Below are 26,519 nucleotides of genomic sequence, written 5' to 3' on the forward strand. Positions count from 1 at the left end.
GTCGCAGGTGGCATCCAACACCAAACTGCGCCACGCCTCCTCGAACCTCCAGCAAATAACAAATACCAACATGGACGGACAGAAGAACACTGTCGCTGTCTGACGGGGCGTAATGGTCGACGGCAATGCATTCCACATCGTTCTAGAGTTACACTCAAGGTCACCTTGGTAAGTGGAAAGTGATTGAGGATCATTGGCCCGCAAAGTCTGCCACATCAGAGATGCACAATTATTTACACTTTTGCACTCATGACAACCAAAGTAACAATTCAATGATAGATTCAGCTATGACAAAGAGATGCTTCAGTTTTAATGAGGATACTGTCAGAAAGATATTCATTTAACCGTAAGCAATGGTTTTGGTTTGCTGTGGAGTAGAAATGCAATGCAGAAAGATGTTTTTTTTTAATTAAACTAATCAATTAAATTTTGTGGATTGGAGAAGCAGTTCATATAATGGATGAATGGATGTTTTTAGGATCTTATTTCATTATGCAGGTACTAAATGTTATGGCCAATAAGTGGTAGCTTTATACACAATGTATACAAAACATTACCAGCATTAGTAATTACAACATGATTTTTAAAATGCCCGCAACACTGTAGAGGATAAACAGTGTTGAAAATGGATGGATGGATGGATTTTTAAAATGCTTCTCTAATGGTTAAATATGCCAGTATGTAGATAAATGATATTTAATTAAAAAAATTATATATATATGATTATCGTTACTTTCCATGATTTTACAACACCAAAAATAGCAAAGCACATTATTATTTCTTGATTCAGATGTCAAATCATATTCATTTCAAGACATAAAATGTAATTTTAGTGTTTGAACATTGTTGGACTAATTTCTGACTTCTCAGAGAAATCAATTACTATTTCAGTATTAGTTACTTAGATTAGTTAAGTTTTTAAAGAATATCTAAAATGCTCTCCTTTTTGTGACGGAGATTTTTTTTTACAAGTCATAATCACTAATCAAATCAAGCAATCAAATAAATGATTTTACTGATATTTTCAAGAAGCAACCATAACACCCCAAATGCCAGTTTTATTTTTAACTAGTTAAACTAGTATCATTATTATAACAAGGGTTATAGCTATAACCATAGGAGGGTATAGGGAGCAAGGGTAAAAAGCGGAACGTTGAATAAAAGTCTTATGAAGGAAGCCTAGTGATAACAATTATGGTAGAGGTGGGCTTGGATTCCCCTGTACAGTTTACAATTGTAAGGCAACTGGTCTTCAAAATTACATAGGACAATTTATTCTCTAGGACCACCGCGGGTTGTTAACTGGTCCTCAGGTCAGATTCAACGAAACATTATCATTTGCCCTAATCCAACATCGAGACTCCCGGTGGGCATCTGATGTCAATTCAACAGATCAAATGAATGCTTTTGATGTCATATTGATGTTGAAATGACAGCTAATGCCCACTGGACTTGCTCTGTGTATATATAGTAAGATCACTTATAGTCATAAATATAGCTGGATAAGCGGTTCGGAAAATGGATGCACATCTGTGATTTGTAAAAATAAAAATGTGGGTGATACATAATGAAGTGTGAAGACGTTATCTGCAATTTATGGTCTTAGTTTTTTGTTTAGAGGGGGAAGTCAACCCAAACATATTTTTTTCAACAATATGTTCTATGCAAGCCCACTAGTTGAAACAAGGCATTCTGATAAATATTTTGTTTGTGGACTAAGAGTTAATCCACCCATTTTTAGCCATCTCCGGGGGTGGCCATTTTGTCACTTCTGTCAACTGAAAATGACATCACAACTGCTCAGGCTCAGCTAACGACCAATCACGTTACCTGACCCCTGTCCCCTCTGCTAGCAGCGGAGGCGCGGCTGCGTTAGGGAGCCTTTCTGGCGCCGCGTTTCAATTGGAGTCAATGTAGCTCGCGCGGGCGGGCGCGGTTGCGTGCAAGGCGGCGCCAGTGATGCTACTGGCCGGAGGGACGTCCTCGTGTATTAAACAAATCAACTTTTTTGCCATTTTGTCTCGCGGCAGCCAAGCAAGAGTTGCGGGTGATCGGATGTTTTGACCGGCAATAAAAGGCTTTGATCGAATATTCCGATCACGTTATTTTTCACGAAAATCGGCCGATCATGATCGGTGCCCGATCCCTACTTACATTACATACATAAAATTTCAAATCCCCATGTACACAGATGAAAGTATTTCTTTGCATTTATCCATCTTTATTCGTTTTCTCTTTACTCATTTTTAACATAGAAGTGTATAAAACGTTATTACCATTGTTGGTATGTGCTTGTTGTATCTTATCATGTTGGTATATATTATTATTGTTGAAATATACTATATTTTTAAATTATGCAAACCATCATTTTGATAGGGATTATATGTAATATATTGTACATCATTTTTTCTAATGTGTTATCTATATTAGTAGGACTTGTATAGGTGTAACCTAATCATTAGGGAAGTGAAAGTCAGATTGTATAGTTTGGAATATAAATGTGAGATGGGGGTGGGATTTAATAAGTTTTTTCTTTTCCTTCTCCTTTTTTGAGCAGCATGTGTTGAACGGTTGCAAAAGGTGACCTTTTGTCTTGGTGACCTCTTGTTTTTTGTTTTGTTTATGAACTTCTTTTGTTGGCTTGCTCAAAAACCAATTAAAAAAAAAACTTTAAAAAAGGGGAACATTATTTTTGTTAATGTGCACGTAACTGTAAACTAGCTTTGTAGTGCATTACTTAAAATCCTATTGTTGGGTGCAGAGGAGGTTGGAGGGGAGGTTTTGCTGATCAAGCAGTGCAATTCCATGTAGGTGGGACCACCACACTGAGGTGTGAAGGGCTCGGGAGGAGGCCAGCGGCACTGAAGATCACAAACTTGAGACCCCCTTCACAATAGAGGTGTGAACTAGCACGAGAGTGCGAAGACATTGGGAATAAAAGCAGAGGAATGTGGACGTGCAGGTGATGGCTGAGTGATGACGGTTCATCCGTGAGAGGTCAGGACATCTTGGGGGTATCTTAGGACCTTTTTATTTAGATAATGACAGAGGTCATGATGTGAACAGTGCTTCACATATACATGAAAATGTTGACTTCAGCTTTGGTATTTAGGTGCCAAAAACAGGTTTTATCACATCCATTCCATTTTCCCAAACTTCACCACAAATGTTTATTTTGTCACCAACTGTTGTCCACATCCAGTGCACTGCATCTCAAGCATATCCACTTCCTGATTATGGAGACTGAATAGAAAAATATTTTTTTAAAAAAAGCATGAGCTCACTGCTGGAGATGTTTGCAGATCCACTTATGTTGTAAAGTGATGATTTCATCACGCGGGTAGAGTTTCATATGTGGATTGTTCAGGATATTTTGACTGAAATGATAGACTCGGTGTGACTTCTTTACTTCCTTTATTAGCGGCAGCAGTCTGTGGTTAGCCGTCGCTTCAGAAAAAAAAAAAAGGGCCCTTTTTCAGACGGTTCCTTTGATTGGTGTAATATTGTCATGGAAGTGCCACTTGCTGCCAGGCAGCAGACAGCGTGACGTCATTCTCTTTGTGCTGCAGCATTGTGTTGGTGACTGTCTGTAATTTGTCTGAAGAGCTGCCAGCAGCTTGATTTGTCTGTCTGCCCGGTGTCTGCCAGGAATCCCTGCCTGGCACTGCGCCCAAGGACATCATTTGTCATCAAAGGTTGAATGCAACTATGTCACCTAAAAGTGAAAGACGTTATATATTGCGGTATATATTTGCTCATAAGTTATATGATCCCTGCAGATTCAGGGATACCGTTGCAGGGCATGTTAAAGCACTTTGCACTATATTTACAGTTTTTCTAAGTCGCTTTGGTACATTTCTCAGGTCCGATTTTTTTTTTTTTTTTGCAAAACAGGACGTGCATTTCCCTATACAATTCCTACAAATAACAAAACATGGTTCCCCTGCAAAAGCTATTTTCTCCAAATCCTTTGTTCAGCCCTCAAAAGTAAACGGTAGATTAGATAGATGGGTTTGGATGGATGGATGGATAGATAGATAGATAGATAGATAGATAGATAGATAGATAGATAGATGGATAGATAGATAGTCTATTATTAATAATATGCCAACAAACCAACCAAGTAAAAACGACTACAAGTAGCAGCTTGAATCAAATAATCAGTTAACAGGATGTGTCTCAATAATTTTGGCCGGCAAATGTCTGTTGGTCACATGACTCCAGGCATACTTGGAGAAGTAATCATTCTTTGCTGCCTTTCCATGCGCGCACTGTTGCAATGGAAGCCTTGTTCGACTGAGACTTGACTCACGTGATCGTCTTGTTTACAGTCGTCTGATTTTTCGCTTGCGGCCGCAGGGTTACTTGTAAACACTAGACACAACAGCTGTCCCTTTCTGGAGGTAATAGAGAGTGGGATCCACTTTCCCACCTGTTGCTACTTTTCAACTCGGTGGTTTGGATTTGAAACCCCATTTATTCATTATCTTAAATGTAACAACTGCCCCTGCTGTTGTTGGGTTGTATTGATTGAAAGCAATCCCTCACCACTCGTTGCTTCTCAAAAGGAAACCTAAACAGCCGTCCTGCATGACCTCAAAAGCTTCCCATTGTTGAGGACAATGGCGTGATCATTCCTCTGTTGCAGGTGGCCAGGAGCCTCCTGCTGAGCCAGGGAGAATCCCAGAGTCAGCACATTAGCCTGTCAAAGGAGCAGATTAGGCAACCGGGGATGGCTGGAGGGAAAGAATCCCTACAGAGACCCCCCCCCCAGTGATTGCTTTCCAGCTGTAAATTCTTAGAATTAACTAATATCATTTAAATGCGTAAAAGTGCTACCAAATTATTCATCAATGCATTAACACCAAAGTGTTGGATATGTGGGACTTAATTTGTTTGTCCGTGTAGTTATTTACCCTCAACGGTGAGTTGACGGGATAAACTTGGTCACAATGGACCAATGGACGACCGGTCCTCGGACAGTTGGTGTACTACGTAGGACAATTGGGCCTCGCAAGGCAAGGCAACTTTATTCATATGGCGCATTTCATACACAAGTCAACTCAACGTGCTTCACACAACCAAAAGCACAAAATGTCAGAACACTAACAAACTGAACAACTCAAGATGGTCACGAAGTAAACAGAACAAAAGTAACTTACTAAAATGACTAAAAGAACATACATTGACAACATTTAAGCACATTTACAATCAAATTATTTCGACGATTAAAAGCAGAGGAAAGAAATTTTAAAAAGTAGCTTTCTGAATTTACTAAAAGACCATAGAGGGACATTGGTTTTAAAAATGCCTAAAAGACCTTAATGAAAGGAATGGGGGGTAGGTGTTTCAAACATGGATTTAAAAACATTTATTCTTGGGGCTGACTTAACTTTCATGGCAACTCATTGCATTTGCATGCAGCATAACCGCTAAATGCCACTTCATCATGTTTGTCTCTCACAGGGTGGCATTCAAACCAGGACCGCCACTAACAGTGAACTAGTGGTTATCACATCTTCCACCCATATTTTCAAAACATGCATGTATAGGCTGAGTGAAAACTATAAATCGTCCATCAGTGTCAATTTGAGTGTTGATGGTGATCTGTCCATATATTCTCTGTGATGTCCCCCACCTCTCCCAAAATTTAGCAGGCATAGGCCTCAGCTCACTTATTGTGCTTGTCTACCTAATGTTGTCTTGATCTCCAGAAACATTCACAATAAACTGTCTGTGAACCCTTAAATGGAAAGCTGTGTGAGCAAACAAAACTAAGATTAAAAAAAAGGACTAATAGTTAAATGTAAATAAACAAAGATGACCTCCACCATGTGCTCAGCAGTGAAGGTAGAGCTGCTTCAGAGGCTCGAGGTGGGAGTCGAGCAAAAACTTCACAGCGCATTTATTTGGTCTGAGAAATCAATAAATCTTTCTTCGTATGAACTTCCCCGGAAAGAATGACCCAGAAACTCTCGCTGAGCTACTTCACTGATTATGTTGAGTTTCTTCACAGCAGGACTCAAACAGCCCGCGGTTGCCTATGGGCGAGTGAAAGGGCAGAAAGACAAAGAATGTTTTTTTTTCTTCTTTTTTTTTCTTTTTTTTCCACTTGCCATATGGGACATTAAATATGAATGCTAATCCATATGTTGAATCTTTTCCCATGAATATTTAACATTCTAGCTATGCAGATATCTGAGCTTTACATAGTCTCATAACCCTACATCACCTTTGTGTCTTTTTTTTTTTCTCTTGCCGCAATCAATAAATGATAGCACTTGACAATCAAAAGCCTGCCAGGATGAAACCAAATCAAACATCTTTCACTGACCACCTGAATCCAAACATGAAAGAGCAACGCCACTCCAGGACGGAAATATTGATCAAGAGCCGTGGCGCGGCGTGTTGAGTTCAAGTGCAAGTGAGTGCGTCGTGTACTCATACTGTGGTGAGACAGACAACCGGGGTTATGTGGAGGTAGGGGTTACAGGTTCAACCTCCTCGCAGCTGTGGAGTGAAGTCTGAAACTTTCACAGAGATTAAATTCATCTTTTGTTGCTCCATTTTCTCCACTCCAGCACTGCCGACGTGTAGTGAAACAATACAAGTTGGTTTACCCGTGGCTTCAAAACTAGCCTCGTTTTAAAAGGATTTTTTTGAATGCCCCGAAGCTGTTATTTGTGCATGGATTTTGTTTGATTTTCATTATCCAAATTCTCTCCCACATGAAAGGGGACCCTTCCCCTCTATTAATAATTGACATTTTATGACTTTCCCTCTTCCCGTGCCACGCGTGCGCTTTGATGCGAGCAACTGTTCTTTTATCAGCGTCGTGCCATGTATTGATCGCCTCGCAGATAAGCGCAATCAAAGGGATTTCTCGTGGGGGAGTCAACACATGGTCACATCACACTCCTGGAATGCTGGGACTCCTTGTTTGGCTCATCCTGTCCGAGAGGCACTTTCTCTTATGGGTTAAATATTCGCACATAATAACAAAGCTCTCAAAATGACATCATTTGAAGAGGAAGGGAGGGAGTAGGGAGATTTATTTTAAAAAATGAACTACGCCATTTAAAGTGGCATTTCTTTTCAGGTTGTCCTCGTTTTTTTTTTTAATGAGTTCCATTTATCACATAACACAGTCACAATGATATCATTATAGTAAATATTTGGGTGGAAAACACTCGGGAGCCAATGAAAAACAGTATGGCGGTAACTGCGTGTGCTTTCTTGTGCCACGTGATGACATATTCATATTCTTCATTTTCTGCCGTTCATAATCTCGAAACCTTTTGTACCATTATATCTAAATATAATTAGATTTAGTTCCTTCTGTGTTCTTTTGCTGCACTCCTTCCATTGAGGTAAGCTGATGTCGAGCATCATATACTGTACACTCTAAAAACAGTTGGGTTAAAAATAACACAATTTTGGGTCAAAAATTGACCGATACACAAATTGGGTCAATCTGACCCACTTTCTTGCATTGTTTTGTACAAAACAGATCATTTTGGGGGTTGTTTTGTACAAAATGACAAATTTTTGGGGTTGTTTTCTGCAAAAACTACCAAAAAAGTTGGGTCAAATTGACCCGAGTTGTGTGTCGGTCCATTTTTGACCCAAAATTGTATTATTTTTAACCCAACCGTTTTTAGAGTGTAGCTATATACCCAACAAGTAGTACTCTCCGTCTCCTATCCACTTACCGTCATGTTTCGTGACTCTTAAGATTGTCGATCATTCCGGTTAGCAAAGCACACACTCGGACAGATTAGTGGCGCTATGTGTCCGAATGGCCGTTGTGCTTTATACTCTCCTTTATATGTTGTCCTATAGATTGTTATAGATTGGTTATTTGGCAGCTGTCAACTTCAACACTTTATGCGCATCACCACATACAACGCTGGAGAGAGATTTTCCCCCCCCCCCTCTCCATTTCTCCGTTTCGGCCAAATACCATGCGATTGATTATGAAAAAACAAAGGCAATGGGTAACACACAATAGCGACATGAAATAAGTATGAGCTAGTACTTAACTGCGTAGCTACCCTTGACATGCCTTATAAATCCAGGAGATTTACATAATCCATCTGTATCCCTGTAACTACTGTATATTTATAACTCTGTTTACGCCTTCCACATAAATGCTTCTCATACATTTGCGCCTCATGCAGATTTGAAGGTTGAGCATCGATTGCCATTCGACACCCTGAGATCAATCGCCGAAAGCACTTACAACAAAGCGCAGCACGCTCATAATGAGCACCTCCTATTAAATGAACATATAATGGCCACATATGAAAAGACACAGTCCATTGTCTGTGGTGAACACTTAGAGACCATTAGCAGTAATGTAAAAGCCGGCCGTCTTTCCATCATCGATATGGGATAAGTGGGCCGCGGCGTGTATGGCGAGGGCCCGGCCTGCTACGATTCTCCCAGGCTGACGTTGTTGCCGTCGGGTCTGATTGACAGCACTTTTGTTTTCCGCGGATTAAGTAATCTGACTTCATGCCCGTCCGCGAGGGGGTTCACGTAACAAGGGCTCGAGGTCGCTCCGCCCTTGTGACCCCTCCAGACCGAGCCCATGCGGGCAACGGACGTGCTCCCACTCACGCAGGTCTTCTCCTCGTGACATATACTTTGACACACTCCCGGGTCCTCACGGCCAGAGTGTAAATTTTTAATGAAATATACATTAAGGAGCATTCACGGGCTGATACAATACGCCATGTTTTCCCCGCAGCTAATATTTCAAGAGCCTGAATATCACATCAAGACGGGATGATTGATTTTCTATCAGGCTGCTTTTCTTAAATGAATAATTCAGCGTTATAGCTGGAAACCAAAGTATGCTTGTGACACCTTCGACATATTCCGTTGCACTCCTTTCACCACGCTATTGTGTTGGATGGTAAAAGTTAACGTGAAATTGGAAACAGACAAGAAGAGACGGTTGTCTTTATAATATAATTGTATAGATCGGCCGGTAGCGTAAGTGCGGCGTACGCTCATGAGGAGTTTGCAGGTCGACTTTCTCTCCTGGCCTCCTGTTTGTGCGGAGAAATGAGAGACGACAGCGTCTGAGGTCACACACTGATTACTTGTCCCCGCACGGGGTCAAATGACTCTTAAATGCTTTGTTTACACTTCTTCAACCACGTCCAGCCTCTGATCCAAGTAAAGTCAACTATTAAGGTTGCACTAAAGCTCATCAGAAACAATGTGTTTGCTGTTAATAAATCAAATGTTAGGCAGCGGTCAAGGTGAAACTGACAGCAAAGACACAAATTCCATTCATTATTATACTTTATCCATGCCCTCATTTGCCATTTCATTAGGTACAACTGCACAGTCTAATGAGAAATAATACAAGATCTATATCAGAAGTTTGTGTCCACTGTCAAGTGGTGTGAAACTGCGCTGCATAATATTGAAAGGTGATTTAAATATTTTAGTGACCTCATAGGCTTATTTATTAAATACATTTTTTGCACAACATTTATATAACCCTTAAATTGCGTTCGCCTATATTAATTAATCTAAAAAATATATTTATATTCTAAATAATAACATTAAATCATAATTAATGCATGAAAGGGTTAAAAATCTTTTTAAAAATTTTAATTGATTTATATAGGCGAAAGCAACTTTTAAATAGCTGTCCACTGTAGTGACCACTATTCATGAAAGGGATCATTTCTTTAGTGCGTTCAGTTTTTTTGTTGAGGTGTGCTCGGTGTAAATCACGTATTTTCCACATGCATTTAATAAATGATATCTTTGAAAAGAATCATATTTGCCGAAAATGTTTATTCATCTGTTTCCAAAGGTAACAAATAAGGATGTGTTTTGCTTTGCTTTGTTTCTTTTTTTCGTTCTTTTTTTAGTAGCTTGTGAATCTTTCAGGAGTGTCTCCCCTTTCAGCTGCCTCAAGTCCTAGAAGTGGACAAACAAGCGCTGCATTAGTCGCATCAGTCTTAAGTAAAAATTGCAAAGAGTGGCTCTTAGAAGGATTTGCAAATCAGACAAAGACTATCCTGCCAATGAGATGAAACTATCATGAGGATTAAAACCTCCATTTTTGAATCTCAACACTGTGTTTTATTAATGGTTATTCTTTGGGCATTACTTTTCAAGTAGCCTCACTAATTAAAGTGGGATGCTCCTACTATTATGTTAATATGAATTGAGAGCCCTAAGCACACATTATAGTCCAACCCCAAATTATTATGTTGTGCATATAAAAACGGAACATTATAATCCTCATCCTCAATTATTGCCTGACATTTGTGTTTATAACATGATGCATGCAGCTACAAAAATAACCTGAGGGCTATTTTGCTGGTAATGCATCACAGGATATCATTATCCCTAAATATACTCTCGGGTAGCATGATGTGTTCAGAGGCATGATATTGATCATCTAACTGGATGTTGGGCAATTTTCTATGAAACCTCTAAACTTAAACACAACACAGGTTGTACTATTTATATTTGGACAATTTTCTTGTGAAGGCATATATAGCTCAAAAGTCGCTCAACATTTCAAACTACCACCATCACATCACAAGAAACATCAACATATTGATAATATAAGACAGGGGCGGAGCCATGGGTGGGCCTGGGTGTGTACAGGCCCACCCAGATTGACAGACTGCCCACCATGGAAAAAAAAAAAACACTTTTACATTTTTAGTCAATTACTATGAAATTCTTTTTGAATGTGTGTTTCGTTGTGTTTTTTATTTTATTGAATATTAAAAATGGCATAATTGGGTTGTCTGAGGAACATCTGAACTTCATATTATTCAGTTTGTCATTTGATTTAAATATACAATGTGTCGAGACAGGAGGATTGTGCTGAAAGTGAGAGAAATATTCAGGCCCAACCTGATTTTTCCAGGCCCACCCATTAGCCACGTTCTGGCTCCTTTATTCAGTCAGCATCAAAGGATAACCTGCACCAATTTTTGCCTTTATTCCAAAAGTAGGCTTTAAGAATATTAGCAAAGGAAAATGTACACCACCACTGTAAAGTACGCAAAGACCGGATCGTCTTTGAACTAAAAGCAGATTAAGTTGCTTGCAACATGCAAATGAGCTTTTAATTGTTATTTGCCCTGTGTGCACGGGGATCATTGTAATAATGCTGTCAAATATCGTCTCTTCGGATGTATTTTAGCATTTAGCATTGTAGCTGCAGAATAACAATACTGCGAATGATTGTCACTTGTGCAGGGATGACAACCTGACACTGTTTGCTCACTGACTGAGCTGCGGGACACTTGAAGGGCATGAGTCACGATATTCAATTTCACCTGCATGACAATAACAAAGGCAGATTCTGGCCTGAGTCATATTTGACATCCAGCCTCTGTCGAGTTACACCTGAGGCAGGTGACGTCACGATGACCCCCAAGCTGATGACCCAGCAGCAAACCAAGCAGTTTTTGTGAGGATAAAGGATTAGCACTTGTTTGCTTTTCGCTGCCCTTTGAACCCGAAACAACCGAAACGAAAATATCTGGCATGAAAAGGCCCGTCTTGTTGAGAAAGCGCCGAAGTGAGGCGTTACCTCTCTTCAAAGGCGGTTGAGTCACTTGAAGAACGCTGCCTGAGAGGCCTCTCACACGGCCGCTGATGCACGGTCCTTATATGCTATTACCATTTATCTTTATGAATGACTTCATAATGATTTTCTCCTAACTGTAACTTCTGTCCTATTAGGTGAGGCTTTCTCAGCCTCCTCGATAACAAAGCGCGATTAAATATGAATGCTAAGTGTTTGGTGGTTGCAGCCCAAAGCTGAAACCGGATCCATTGCGGCCCACAGGCAGCATAATTAGTAGCTGATGATAGATGTCATTAATGGAACTCACAAGGCTCTAAGCCGGACCTCCAATACTGTGGCAGCCTCTGAACCATCCGTTAATTAAGCTGCAAATAAATAGATCTTACTACAGCTGCTGGTTCTGATTGTAATCAACTTGATATGAATTGTTTAAGTGATTAAATATTAAGCTATTTGTTGCTTTTATTTGATCTTCTCTGTAGTCTAACCTCTGGCTATATCATGTTGAAAGCATGATGAAAATCCCGCAGAAAACCGTATCACCATTTCAAAGCCTTGAAGGGCCAGTGTGACGCCTTTAATGGCGGGGGGTGGGGGGGGGGGTAGCCCTTTGTGTTTGCTCCGAAGGTTTGGGGGGGTGCTCTTTGGGTTGTCATAACCCCGGTGTGAGATTGACGTATTCATGACGAGAGCTTTCCAAGTTTTCATCCAGCGCTTCTTTGCAATCGCGGCTTTGGCCACCGCTGCGCTTCCGCACTTCAGAGGGAGAGGCAGAGTCATGTCCGCAGCTGTGAAGACATGCCCACTTTGAGGCTGTGGGGCTTTAATGTGCCGAGCACATTAAACAGCCTGGCTTTGTTAAGTGGTCAGCGCCCACGCAGTTCTCCAACTGACTGTTCATGCAAGTCTGCGCAGGTTGCAGCATGATCGTTTGCGTTGTTGATCAGACTCATCGTCCAGAAAAGAGTTAGCAAAGCCGCTTGACACCCAGTCAAGACTCGTTAGGTTTCTCCAGCTGGTTCCCGCAGGGAATCTCGGAGAAAGGAGTTTGCGTTTTGAGTCGAATCTTCACGTTTTTTTTTCTTCTTCAAATCCAACAAAGGAGGACCTTCTTTAGTTGCAAATAATAGATGACGATACCAATTTGGGATCTGCAGATCGTTGAACATGATTTTACATTTTACACATTGTCAGCTTCAAAGTTGTTTTGGATGTTCATTCAAATGCAGCATTTTGGAGAGTAACAATGTAAACATTTCAAATGACCATTACATTTTTCCTGTGCTTTATTCCTGTCATCAGTCTTTCACAAACAAGACACATTCAATGGATATAAAAAGTCTACACACCCCAGTTCAAATGTCAGGTTTTTGTAATATAAAAAAGTAACTACAAACGTTTTTACAACATTAATGTGACCTGTAACATGTATAAAATTGGAAAAATTTGCGTGAAGTGTGCACACGCTCTTATAACTAGGGATGTGGCTGTGTTTAGAATTACCTAACCGTATCTTCTTGGTCTCATTTTGATATCACAAAACCTGGCATTTGAATAGTGGTGTGTAGACTTTTTTTTAAATAATCACTGTATTTTACATGAAAAAAAAAAAAATCGCACACCATGAAAAAAGACATAATTTTCCAAGAACAAATTTAAATTATATGTGAAATAGAATTAAAATCACACATAAATAAAATCTGAATTTTTTTGAAAAAAAAAAAAAAAAAAATTGTATTACGGGAAAAACGAGTTTACAGGAATAATCAAAATATTATGAAAACAAAAAAAATATCCAAGACTAAAGACAAAACACTACAAGAAATTAATACAAATAAATAGATTATTTGTGACTAAATAACAATTTTCAGAACAATGAAATGAAATTCGATCATTTCTTGCAGCACACCGGATGATCTCCCATAGCACACTAATGTGCCACAGCACACTCGTTGAGAATCACGCACATGAGATGTCACATGAGTAAAAACAACAGTGGGACAACAGTCTCTTGATACTGTATATGTGTGTGCGTCACTTAAGTCAATGAGCAAAGGATGTCAACCTCAGCAAACTTGCTGGGCACAAACTTCAAAGCGATATGGAATGAAGTGATTGAGTTCCCACTCTTATTTTGTTATTCCTAACATGGTTTTGAAACCCAAAAAGGCTATTTGAGAGGGGGTCATCTGGCCATACAGGGATGCATGGTGACCAGGCACACACACACCAACACACCCACACCCACACACAGGTGGCTGTCTAGTCTTCTCAGTTACAAGGCTCAGATCAGCTGGCATTGCTTCAGATCAAGCCCATGCTCCTCAACTTCATAATTTGGAAAATCGGCAAAAAGATATCTGCCCCTCCACTCCCCACTATACTTTATCATTCACGCCGGCTGCACCTGAGAAGACTCATGAGGGGAAGGGGGGGACCGACTACTCTTTTAAGCTCCAATTTACTTAGCAACCATTCCAGACTGTTGCTAAATACAAGTAATAAACAGTATGCTCCACACGAGCCTTGCATGTCAGAGTCTTAAAGTTGCAACAGTTAATAGGCTTAAAAAACAACAGATCACTTTGATGACACAATAACAAACCTAATCCCATAAGAGGTTTAACATTTATGCTTACTGTATATGGATCTTCGAGTCAGTGTGTACAAACATTGGAACAAAGATTAAGATGTGGCCGCCTCCTTTGTTGCTAATCTGACTTTGCTGATCCTGATCATGTCGTATTATTGAACGTGAAGAAAAATGAACACGAGGAAATAGATTGCTGCGGTGTTGTTGTTTTGTTTTGCTCATAATGTCAAGAGGAATGTCAGGAGGCGCAAACCCCCTCGTCGTTATCAGGTCACTGCTCCGGTGCGATCTCTGCCATTGGGTCAGTGTGCCACTCATGTCTCATCTTAACACACCAGCAGGCAGGATGCGGTTGCCATGGTTGCCACGCCGCTTGTCCATTACGAGCAAATGAAATCGCCTTTTCCCAGTTTCCAGGCAGGATTCCCGCTTTGTTTGGATGGGTAACCGCTGCACGTGTGTGATGCACGTGCCCGCGTTAGAGGAGGAGATATCATGAGGGAGAATAGGCTTTTGAGGTTACAGGGGAAGTAGGGCGTGTGATTGTGCAGCCATGTGCGTTTGTGCATACGCATGTGTGTTTGTGCAAGCGTAGCTCTTGGGAAACAACTCTCTGATGTAACTTAAACTGATGCCTGCCCGGTCTCTCCCAGGGATCTCGGGCGGCCACGTCAACCTGTTTGTGCGATGTGGGCCCTCGCCCATAAAAAAAAAAAAAAAAAACACATGTCAAAAAGTGTGTTGGCATGCTCGCAGCTATTTATTATTAAGTCATAGGTGTTAGTGGATTTCAATGTTTTCAAAGAGCTTGCTGTCAGAAACACATCAAGCCAATCTATTTATATAACGCTAGGAGGTGGAAGGACTTCATCTACAGTATGTTCATTATTAATGGATGATGGATTGAATGCCCGTCTGAGTTGCAGTGAGTGTTGCCTTCCAGCCAGTGCTTTCTGCAGCGACTGCCAATTGCCAAACGCGTAATGAATTAATCACGTTTGTTTTCTTATGATTTGTGTACTAACGTCAATGTACTGTGCGCTTTTATTTTCTGACTTGGTCTAATGTCAAGACAATGTCACAGACGAATGACTTCATCGCCAGCTGTTAATTATACAGGAAATGTTCAAAGTTAACATTCTTAACTGACCTACAAGCGTTAAAAAGAATTTGCTGCTGGATGGTCAAGTGCTTACTGTATGAAATGGTCTGCCTTACAGTGATCTATTGAAAAGGCAAATTCACTCCAGTGTTTTCTTGACAGTCAGCTGGAGCTCCTTTGTTGTGCTCCAGCACAAAGGGAAGCTGCAACTAACGCTTGCACATCTTTTCTTGTTTACGGTGATCGCTCATGCAAGACGTGATCAGCTTTCCTCAGTGGATGAGGAATCCAACCCACCGTTCCCACATCGCAACCACTCCTTTTGGAACAAAGTACAAATCTCACGGTATGTCCCTACACTAGAAAGACAGAGAAGGCAGAGACCCATGACTAGCTCTGGTGGCGGGGACGACATAGATAAAGGCTAGAGGAGTTGGGGGAAGGGTCTGTGGGAGAATGCCGAGGGTGAGAGGGGCAAACTGGCCATGGAGGTATTGATCAGTGCTCGTCCTGAGGGGAGGGGTGATCAGCAACGCTTGATCTGCACAACAATACTTGAATCGGGTCAGTGAGATTGCTGGTTAAATGTCAAAATACACCCGCTGGCCGCAACGTGAGGTAAACCTGCACAATCTGATGGAATACAGGAAAATCTGCATGTATCAAACATTATAATACTCAGTTAATTAACACTGTCAAAGAGGGCCAAGTATTCAAACATTGCATTATGAACTGATGCTATATTTGACTTCAAACTATACAACTATACATGCAGCTATATATACATATATATATATATATATATATATATATATATATATATATATATATATATATATATATATATATATATATATATATATATATATATATATATATATATGTATATGTATATGTATGTATGTATGTACTGTATGCCAACCTCATGTCAAAGTAAATCTACCCGTCATTGTAGTTTCACATTGCAGCAATAGGGTTATATACAAGGTGTACAAATGATCAATAAATCAGTCTTAATCACTACCATGCATACTAGGCTGCGTATGTTTGGGAGCAGATGAGTATAGTAGCGTAGAGTAGTAGAGGCGCGCAAGAGCTCGCGTGAGAGTGGGAATTTCCCGTCCACGTGTCTGAATACGCGATGGCAGAGGCGGGATCACAACAAACTCAACGATTGGTTACGGCGAGAGGACTCTTAAAGGGAAGTGCTGCGTCCCTGCCCGTGGCTACATGAGTTGACCGACATAAATTCATGTGTCTTTAATAGGGCTTATTTACTAAGTTGAGGAGCCCCGCCCCGGCGGCGGAGTTTAGTTTTGCAGCTGACGTCGGCGAAATGAAATCGGCTTGTAGCAGTTTTCCCCACAGAATGGAAGTTGTCGCGGCGAGATACGGGCGAAACTTGGTTGACCTGGCAGGATATAAACGTCGGTTCACCTTTTTTTCTCCTGTCTTCGAACTTAGGTTAACAATCGCAACGAAGCCTGTGTAAGGGGTAAGTTCCTGTTTTTACGGACCGGCGAGCCGGCTTTTACGTCAATTAACCCCCAAATGCGTGCACATTTATCCTGTTTAACCCAATTTACTGTATTAACATGGTGCCGAAAGCGAAACTAAGATCACAATATGATTCAGGGGCTTTCCTTTTTTAATAAGAACATGTAATAACAATAACTATGGTATTTATAGAAATGGTGTGAGGGTTTTATTTCACATTCATTACAATTGCGTTACTATTTAAAACAATCAAGCAATTTAACTCACACGTTTACAACGGTACAATAACACATTCGCGAGGTCCATTTCTTAAAACGGTGTAATCGCTTGAAATGTGCGCTTGAATTTTGGGGGTCATTATTATATTCTGATATGCGTCTGATTATTTTTATTGTCATGCATACACATTCGAACTGAATGTTTAGTTCAAGTCAATTTATAATGCCATAACTTATGATACATATACAGCATGTCATCTTAATAATGTCGTTTTAATTTGATGCTAAATATTGGCGCTCGGAGAATATAAACAAAAGTGCACAACCCCCACCGCCTTCCCTTGGCTGCATTGTGTTACAGCAGGGGGAGCCATGACACAAACACCGCTCACTGCAGTGCAAAGAGCAACTCAGGTTATCTGGAAGTTTTTTTTTTTCTGGCTCATCTAAGTCCTCTATGGTCATTGCCATATGTTTGTTTAACAAAACATGGAGTGGTTTTACTCAAAAGTTGATTTTGAGGGCACACAGTTTATGCTGTATGTTTGCACGTTTTCGACACAACCTGCTTTGTGTGGGGTGAAGAAAATAAAAACCTCATGTCAAGAGAGTTGGCAAGCTGACAGGCCAGAGTAGGAGAGAGATTGAACATTTTCCACCAAGACTGTCATTACTCTTTTTCTGTGAGCCCTAATTTGGTGGTGTGGTAGTAGTGTAACCCTGTATTACAACTCCATGTTGACTGGGGGATTAGCTGGTGAAGCAACTTTTTGATAACTCTTTGACTCCCGCACTGACTCAGGGTTGAGCGCAATGAATCATTGTCACTGAAGAATAGCGGCTTTTGGCGGCAGAGTTGCAAGAGTTTCTATCCATCCGCGTGTATGTGTGTTGTGTTAAATGTACACGGATAACTGCTTTCATTACCTCCCGTGTTACAAGTTATGGTCAGGTCAGCATGGACAAAAATAAATCTATCTTTCATTCACCTCAGAAGCCAATCTATGACCGCAGTGAACTGTGTGGTTTAAACAGTGAAAGGAACAAAACTCTCATCTCGCCACGGAGGGAGGCCTCATCCCTTACCCGGCTTGTCCATTGTGGTTTTATTGATTGGAGCACACACATTATAAACCAGACAGGTTGTCTAGTATGCTTATTCGTGTACTAGAACGACGTCTGATATAATCAGCAAATGACTGTGTGTCCTCATTGTGGATCCATCTCATATTTCTCTCCCTCTATCGCTCTCTCTCTCTCTCTTTCCCCCATTTGAACTTTTAGCGTGCTCATCGTGTAGTGTCCCCGTATGGAGGATGAGGAGGATGATGTGTTTGAGCCAGACCCCCACTGCTGGCGCACCACATTCAAGGAAATAAAGTGTGAGGAGCGGGCAACGCAGACACCCGGCCCTGTCCTGGTGTCGAACAACGGCATGCTGCCCTGTGGAGTCGCAGTGGAGCCAAGACCACTCTTCTATGGTGAGTGGGAACTAAATCACCAACAAGGAACTGTGAGGGGAATGTACTCGTTGTAAAATCAGAGCATGACGCTTTAATGTGCGAAACGGCAAAGTGTGCTGTTGCACTGATGTGACCTGTGGCGCCTGATAGTCGTGATCACGGACAGCTTTTATGGCGCGTGTCGAGTGTACCCAGCTGCTTTGCTATTCAAAAGGCGCCAGGCTGCCATTGTGACTGAGTGGACGACATGACCGGGGTGACTACCTGTGTGAGTAGGCTGTAACTGATTATCAGTGACAGCAAAGTTTCAATGGCACCATATACTGTATGTGTAATCATTGCTGGGTTGCTCGGTGGTGACGATAGATACCGACTTTACACCGCATTAGGTGAGCGTGACTTTTAACGCCGTCAAATGGCTCACTGCGATTGGCTCAGGAGGAAATACAGCAGCTGTGAAAGTTCAGTCTGAAGCCAAGCAGGCTGACTTCTTGCGCAGTTCTTGGCAGCTCTTTCTGCCTGCTACATCATCACCCGCATGCACAAAGAAAAGCTCATCAAGTATCATTGCTGCTCTGCTTTCTGCACATTGCTAACTAATTCTGAGACCAAGCCTCCGCTCCTCAACAGGTAACGCAGGTTTTCGATTGCACTTCCCGGCCCACTTTGAACTTGTTGGCGATCAGGAGGAGAGACTGCAAGAAAGCGACGACGGAATGGAGCAGCAAGCCCAGCAGCGGCGGCGGCAGCAGCCCGTGGCACGCAGCATCGAGGCCTGCATCGGTCAGAAACTCCAGCTGATTGGCGACCAGTTTCATCGGGAACACTTACAGCTGGTGAGGGGGACTCAACGCAAACGCAAATAAGGCGTCCGCGGGCAGCGGCACTTGATGGCTTGGACGGTTATTCAAAAATACAATCCATTGCTCTTGCTCTTTCTCTTCACTGCTTTTGGAGGAGCGTTTGAGTAAACAAAAGCTGAGATGGCATAATACATATTGTCGCTGTCCTTGTGAAAAACACGTGTGTCGAATTTTGGACATTTTTTAAAATGTTCACGTCAACGCGATGTCCGTAACGCGGAAACGCCATTCATGTAAAAATGACAAAAAAAATTGACGTGTTTTTCACAGGACAGTGACGATATACTTATATCTCAGTTGACATTGTTTTATATTAGGTATTCATTTTAACATTACAGCTAATATTGCATTTTGCGGTGTAAACTTGCCCACTGAGAGCTGTTTGTATGACTTTCGTGAACTTATTTAGCAACAACAAGGGATGCGATGTGAAGCGTAGCCCGATGTCATTTAATTTACCCAACGCTATTACCTTACTTAAGTTAACTTTGTTATAGTATTGCGGATAATTGGTTATTCCTACCACCAGCAAACTGTGTGTCACATTGGGAACAAAGTTTATTTTGTAAAAAAAAATAGCCGTCCATTACTTTGGCACATTTGGTCAAGATCAGTGCCGCCTTTAAATCCAGCAAAGAATTACAGTATGCTGGAGCAAAAGTTTGCTCTCATTTATTGTGGTAGCTCCATATTTGTTTTGGAGACGCCGCGTGCGCGCGTGTGTGCGCGCGTGTGCTCCCCCTCCTCCCAAGCCAAAGACAAGCTGAACCAGGGCAGCCCTTCCCCCGCCTCAGCAAGCCCTCCCCTGCCTCCTCTTCCTGTTTATTACTCTCCCCTCTCCTGTTTTCTCTGTGGCCTGTGATGTAGGCAAGCAGCATAGAGGATGCTCGCTTGGCCTCAGCACACTGTACTGTGGTCAGGGTGACACTGTCCACAGAGTCACTGCGCTGCACAACATCACTTTTTATATGTTTTATGTGCCGGGTTGTAAAACTGTGACAGTGCACTGCAAAAAAAAAAAAAAAAAAACAAACAAAAAAACTCCTTTGGAGATTTCTTTTGCAAAGCATAAGTGTCCCGTTGCACAACTGGTTAATCGTATAATTGAGAGGGCAAAAAAGCAGAAGTGGCGGGAGCGCGTAAACATGTAACCCGAAGCCGAACGCGTGAGTCCGAGGGGAGCAGCTGCGGTTCCAGGGAGTCTCCAGTCAGCCCCTTTACTGGGCGAGGAGCGGTCAGCTGAGAAACCATAATAAGACGTCTACACACATGCGGGCTGGGATGAAGGGGTGGGGGAGTTTGGATAACAGTCGATGAGGTTGTGAGGTGGGGAAATTAACCTCAAATTACCGCGTACACTGCTACCTTATAATTCAAACGATCCAACAGTTCTGAAAACAGTGGTACCCTAAAAGTCTCACCAAAACTTGAAAGTGCAACCGTCCTCATGTGTCTTGTCAGCAAATGTCGTGAGACCTCAGCATGCGCAGCAGCACCTTTTTTGTGTGTTTCGTTGCATTCCAAAAGATGGAACTGTGTCAAATAGTGGGGCTGCACGATATTTGCAAAAACGTGTGATATGCGATATGGGAGTTGAATATTGCCATAAGGATCATGTGATATTATTTTAACATGGATTTTTTGTCATGCGGCAAGTAAGTGGTCTTAGTGTGTTCTTAGATAATTAATTATAATAACGTACAATTTTTGTATGTATATTCTAAGAGGAAGTCAATCCAAACACATTTTTTCAAGAATATGTTCTATGCAGGCCCACTAGTTGAAACAAGACATTCTGCTTAATATTGCGTTTGTGAATAAGAGTTAATCTACCCGTTTTTAGCCATCTCTCGGGGCGGCCATTTTGTCACTTCTGTCGACTGAAAATGACATCACCACTGCTCAGGGCTCAGGTAACGACCAATCACGGCTGTCCTGTTTTCTGAAGCTGAGCCGTGATTGGTCGTTATCTGAGCCCTGAGCATCTGTGATGTCATTTTCAGTCGACAGAAGTGACAAAATGGCTGCCCCCTGCGATGACCAAAAATGGGTGGATTTTGCATCTTAACTCATATTCCACAAATGCAATATTAATCAGGATGCCGTGTTTCAACTTGTGGGCCAATAGAACATATTCTGGCTTGACTTTCCCTTTTACTTAGTTACTTAGTGTTAGTAACGCCCCTAGATACTGTTCACCTATTGGATGGTCGTTGCATTTAAGGTTGCATCTGATTGGTCAGTCAGATAAAAGCATACAATTCCGTATGAAACTTATTGCATGTCTTCGTGATACGCGTATTTCATGACCATTATCGCGATGATATATTTTTTTGGATATATTGCGCAGCCCTAGACAACCCTAGGGTAAGAGAAGACAATAAGACGACACTATATAGCCAACGGATTGCGTTCCAAAGCGGTTCCACTGCATCAACCAATTTAACACTTCCTCTTCCCACATCCAATCCTTCTGCCCAAAAAAACAAACAAATAGGAAGCGCGAATCATTTTGAGATTTTCTCAAGCGCTAATCAAGCCGCAGTCATTAACTCCGCTGCAGCTCAGCGGTGACTCGCGCACGCTGACTCTGGCAACAGAGCCAAAACGGACCTTATGCCAGGAGCAACGCAGCGCACTGACGCACGCCAAAAGCCGAGCTGAGGAAGTGGCTTGTGCTCTGCTCGCCGGTTGAGTAAACGGCAGCGAGGCTTGGACGCAGGTGAGGTCATATCCTGAAGGAGAGGAATGACTGGGCCGCGCCGTGCTAAATGGGAATGTTGCCGCGCAGTGAGCAGAACAGGGGGGGGGGGGAATTGGTGTGATTAATTAGGGCGCAGAACCGCATAACTACATTTTGTATGCATGTGCGTGCGTGTGTGTTTTTGAACGCGTGCAGTCTAAGTAATTGGTTTTCCAACTCTGCGGTGCAGTTGTGCAATTAGTTTCATTGAGCCTGCACGTGCTCCTACACGAGCGCAAGTTGTTTATCGGCTTTTTGCCATTTCTCACTTCTCGCTATCACACGGTCTGACTGCCCGTGAAAAAGAAAAGAAAGAAAGAAAAAAAAAAAACCTCCCCTCACTCAATAATAGTGTTAGTGTTCATCCATTTTCATTCCTGTCAGTGGGTGATTGCAGTTCTTCAGTACCGACACTTGTCCCTGAGCCGTCCAAGTGCTCGGACTGCCATCTGGTTGATGGATCGCGGAGCCTTGTGGCTGTGAGGGTCCTCCGTGGGAGCTCGCGGCCCCCTTGGCAAAAGCAGGGATTAGGTAGCCGAGGAGTGCCGGAGGATGCTGACAGATAAATTGCTCTTCTGTCAGAGAGGGCTAGAGGGGACACTCAAGTCCCCAGAGGATTGCCAACATTAGCTGCTCCGCCATTTGAGACATAGCGATAATGACAGTCACAATGGCAGGAAGACGGCTCCAGCTTGCAAAGGGCAAGGAGCAGAGTTGGGTTTCATCCCCCTGTGTTTTTTTTTTTGTTGTTTTTTTTTAACACACCGATGACTGGTGTTGAAAGCTGGTTTTGAATATTGCCTTGTGTGTGTGTGTGTGTGCAATGCACATGACTACTTTATCTTTGCTGTTTCAGCACTTTGCAAAAGGGAAGAAATCAAAACACACCAAATGTGACTTGGATATCTCCTTGTGGTGCTTTGTTGCTGATAGTCGTCCGCTAGCATCCAACGTCATTAAGCTTATTTTTCTTCGACTCCTCGTCCCCTCCCTGGTGAGAGTTTGTTCTTGCTCGGAGGCGGGCCCGCTTTGCTTGCAGAGATAAGGGCAAGCTTGCGAGCAGCCGGCCTGATCGACAGCCCACGCGGGACACTGATAAAGCACGTCGGTGCGGCGTTCGAGTGACGACGCTGAGCATCTGGCTAGACTCTGGCGCGCTGTTGTCGGCTAAATTTAGAGCCTCGTTTTGACAGTTGGTGGCATGAGTTATTTCGAAGTTTTGACAGGCCTCCTCGCTTCTTTCTGTCTCAGTGTCACTCTCTCATCTTAATGGAGTAAAGCACCAAAGGTCACTGTCAAGGGAAGATTCTATGACTGTTTATAAAGATGAATTTCTGCTCATCTGGTTTGTAGTAAACGCACTTGCGCAGTGTGACAAAAGCGCTCTGGTTTGACTCGTTCATATCATTACATCTCAGTCCACGTTATTTGAGAGTATTCTGTTAAGTTGTGCTTTCAGGCCTGGAATGCGACGTGCGTTTGGCTTGAATCTCGATTTTACGTTTGGACTTTTTACGCGGATTGACGTGAATCATTGATAGTCAACACGCTGAGTCACTTTGATGATGTTTCGAATCGGACATAAGCACGATTCAGCACCTAATGGTTTTATGTTGTTTGTTGAGCTACCGCGTCTTTATTTAACTTCTGTACGTTAGGGCAGAAGATTTCTTCATTTTGTACCCTCTGCGAAATAAATGTGGACTTTTGTTTCGCGCTGTCATAAAAGCAAAACCGAAGTTTACCGAGAACAGACCTGTTAGTTCTGATGTGTCAAAGTGACCTCATCAACTGCAAGATTCTTCTAAGTACCCCCACACAAGGCGAGTCAGTCACACAGGCCAGACACTCTCAGAAATCTCTTCTTTTTATTTAATTTCATTGTAGTTTTACCTAGACAATAGGAATAATAAAATACTGGATTAATCAATCGCTAATCCACTATCAGCAATTTTGATAATCGATTGATAATTTAGAGTCCTTGTTTGATTTGACATTGCCCAAATCCTCGGATTTACAGCCTCTCAACCGAAAATATTGTTACATTTATGTAGTCCTGCTATATTTGTCTTTAATCAAAAATAAGACAACATCTGATTTTACTTTGCAAAACAATTGTCAAAATGTTTGACAATTTTCTGACATGTTTACAGACCAAACCAGTCACTGAATCATAATCGATTCATGTTTGCGCATTTTCTGCACCGTCAATTAAATGAATGTCCTTTTTTAAATAAAGTGATGGAAATTTAAAAAAAAAAAAACATTTTAATGTGATTCATTAATTACTCGAAAAAATAAACAACATATTAATGGATTATTAAAATAATTTTTAGTTGCACCCACACTGGCTTGTAAGAGGTGTAAATGGTGTCTATGTCATTATCATTACAATGGCATTCCCAGATCACCAATTTAGCAAAATGTAATCGTGGATCAGCCTGATTAATTTTCCTTTTCCCACTGGTATGCAGTACTTCCCAATCATTTCACCAAGGGATAATACTCTTACACACAGAATTGGGTTGTGTTTTGCACATTTCATTAGCTTGCTTTCCCCAGCAGAAACGCTGAAAGTCGCGATCAATCTGCGGGGGGGCGTTCGTCAACCGCCAATTTGTTTGGACTCCAAAATATTTTTTCCAATAAAAAAGAATGGGCATTTTTCTTGGGGAATTACAAACCTTTATCAAGTGATATTTTAGCATCGACCCTATAAGCATAAAAGTAACTTTATATTGAAAGAGAAAATGGACATGACACTTTGCCTTAATTTTGTCAACTATTTGAATGTGCATTGTGATACTGGAGTCTTACTGCTTTGAATTAACTCATCCGACATCCATCCATCCATTATCGATACCGCTTCTCCTCACAAGGGTCGCGGGCGTGCTGGAGCCTATCCCAGCTGTCTTCGGGCAGTAGACAAACATCCGCACTCACAATCACACCTAGGGGCAATTTTAGAGTGATCAATTAACCTGCCATGCATGTTTTTGGAATGTGGGAGGAAACCGGAGTACCCGGAGAAAACCCACGCAGGCACGGGGGAGAACATGCAAACTCCACACAGGGAGGCCGGGGCCGGGATCGAACCCACGACCTCTGAACTGTGAGGCGGACGTGCTAACCAGTCGGCCACCGTGCCGCCCTCATCCGACATAAATGGCGAATATTTGCTGAATTTTACGACCTTCCATTAGCAAAGGCATGATTTCTGACTAAACGCAAATTTACACTGGGCAAAGGTAGGGAGAGTTAAAGAGCAGCAAAAATCCTACCACTTGAACTCTTGTTTATGACCTTTTGAGTCTGAAATGGCCTTAGCATTATCAGGCGTGGCGGCGTCTGCCTTTCGTCCAGAGATGAGCTGCCGGTCTGCTACTGTACCTCTCGCGTGCTGAGACGTCTTTCCCAGAGGCTCCCTGCCTCTCATCAAGAACTCCCTAATCCCATTTGGTGCAATTATCTTATCTCAGCTTCTCAATGGCTGAGATAGTATTATCCCGCTAATCGCACACACGGTCCAATTGGCTCACAAAACTTGAGCGTCTCCTCCTCCCGCACCACTGCTGCTGGGCTTCTCCAGAAAGATTACAAAAGCGCAGTACGGCTGGGAATGTCTGCCGAAAAAGGGGAGGATTTCCACTTGGTGGAAAAGAAGCCCGCTGTAAAAATGATCATTATCATTTCCGCATGTGGGTTTCGTTTGAGCCGCCGTAAACTTTTCACTGTGCTCGAATGACGGTCAGCAAACACAGGTTTGTGTTTATAGCCCCGTGCCTATTTATAACCCGGCGCTTATTGATTGCGTTTCACTCGGTGCCCCGCCAACGTCGCTCTCTGTTTGTTGTTGCAGTATCATCGAAACCAAAGGATGCGGGGGCTGCTGTGGTGGCGTCTGGCCACAGCCGTGCTGGGCCTGCTCTTTGACCGGGGCTTCTTGGCCGGACGAGGAGGAGCAAGACGGAGGTGAGACGGTCCTCCCCTCGTGTCCGTTTTAATCATCTCCAACGAGGAACTGGACTCCCGGTGGCACTGTCAAATCTAACACGGGTCTGATTGCGGGGAGTGGTGGCACGGTTGAGGCGTGGAAGGGTTTCAAAAGGTCACCGCGGGACGGAGACAAGCAACTTTTATACAAGGGTTTTTCTTTTCAACAAGATGCCATGATGCCCAGAGATTCCTCTACAGGACAATGTTCATATTTTGCTATAAGTGTGGTGTAGTAGTTTTGTACAGTACATTAGTTCAGTTTTTTGCACTTCACAATGTATCCATTTTTGATGACCTCCACAGACCCTGGGAATGCCTTATTCAATGTTTTCTGCCATAAAGAGTATTGACAGAATTTTACATGATGGTAGAAAACGAAAGGAAATGTGGAAATGTGTTGTTGTTTTTTTTTCAAAAAACCTTTGTGAAGTTTTTACAGGTAACCACTCAAGTTGATTTATAA

General features: G+C 42.1%; 2 protein-coding genes across 3 annotated transcripts in view; both read left to right on the forward strand.

Annotated features, from left to right (window-relative positions):
- The window catches only part of dnajc17 (DnaJ (Hsp40) homolog, subfamily C, member 17), a 100,434-nt gene extending 100,354 nt beyond the window's left edge, over positions 1 to 80 (forward strand). Inside the window, exon 13 of the transcript XR_015089258.1 lies at positions 1 to 80. The gene's annotated coding sequence lies outside the window, so the exon portion shown is untranslated.
- Positions 35 to 26,312, forward strand: bmf1 (BCL2 modifying factor 1). 2 transcript variants are annotated; one of them, XM_086048995.1, is made up of 4 exons: positions 35 to 168; positions 18,276 to 18,472; positions 19,085 to 19,290; positions 25,920 to 26,312. In XM_086048995.1, exons 2-4 carry the CDS (start codon positions 18,301 to 18,303, stop codon positions 26,034 to 26,036), a joined length of 495 nt encoding a protein of 164 aa, XP_085905121.1. In that variant the 5' UTR covers positions 35 to 168; positions 18,276 to 18,300; the 3' UTR covers positions 26,037 to 26,312. The 2 variants fall into 2 exon arrangements, with proteins under 2 accessions (XP_085905121.1, XP_085905120.1); XM_086048994.1 differs by lacking the exon at positions 35 to 168 and adding an exon at positions 16,573 to 16,771.
- Positions 26,313 to 26,519: the final 207 nt, after the last annotated feature.

Source organism: Filicampus tigris, chromosome 13, assembly GCF_054856515.1.
Source record: "Filicampus tigris isolate MCC_2025a chromosome 13, RoL_Ftig_1.0, whole genome shotgun sequence".
Classification (NCBI taxonomy): domain Eukaryota; kingdom Metazoa; phylum Chordata; class Actinopteri; order Syngnathiformes; family Syngnathidae; genus Filicampus; species Filicampus tigris.

What these genes read in the sequence shown, in the direction of transcription:
- bmf1 (XM_086048995.1), top strand. Translation starts at nt 18,301, where the DNA reads ATGGAGGATGAGGAGGATGATGTGTTTGAGCCAGACCCCCACTGCTGG. An exon ending in GCCAAGACCACTCTTCTATG is followed by an intron (nt 18,473 to 19,084) that starts GTGAGTGGGAAC and finishes GCTCCTCAACAG; the next exon opens with GTAACGCAGGTTTTCGATTG. An exon ending in ATCGGGAACACTTACAGCTG is followed by an intron (nt 19,291 to 25,919) that starts GTGAGGGGGACT and finishes TTGTTGTTGCAG; the next exon opens with TATCATCGAAACCAAAGGAT.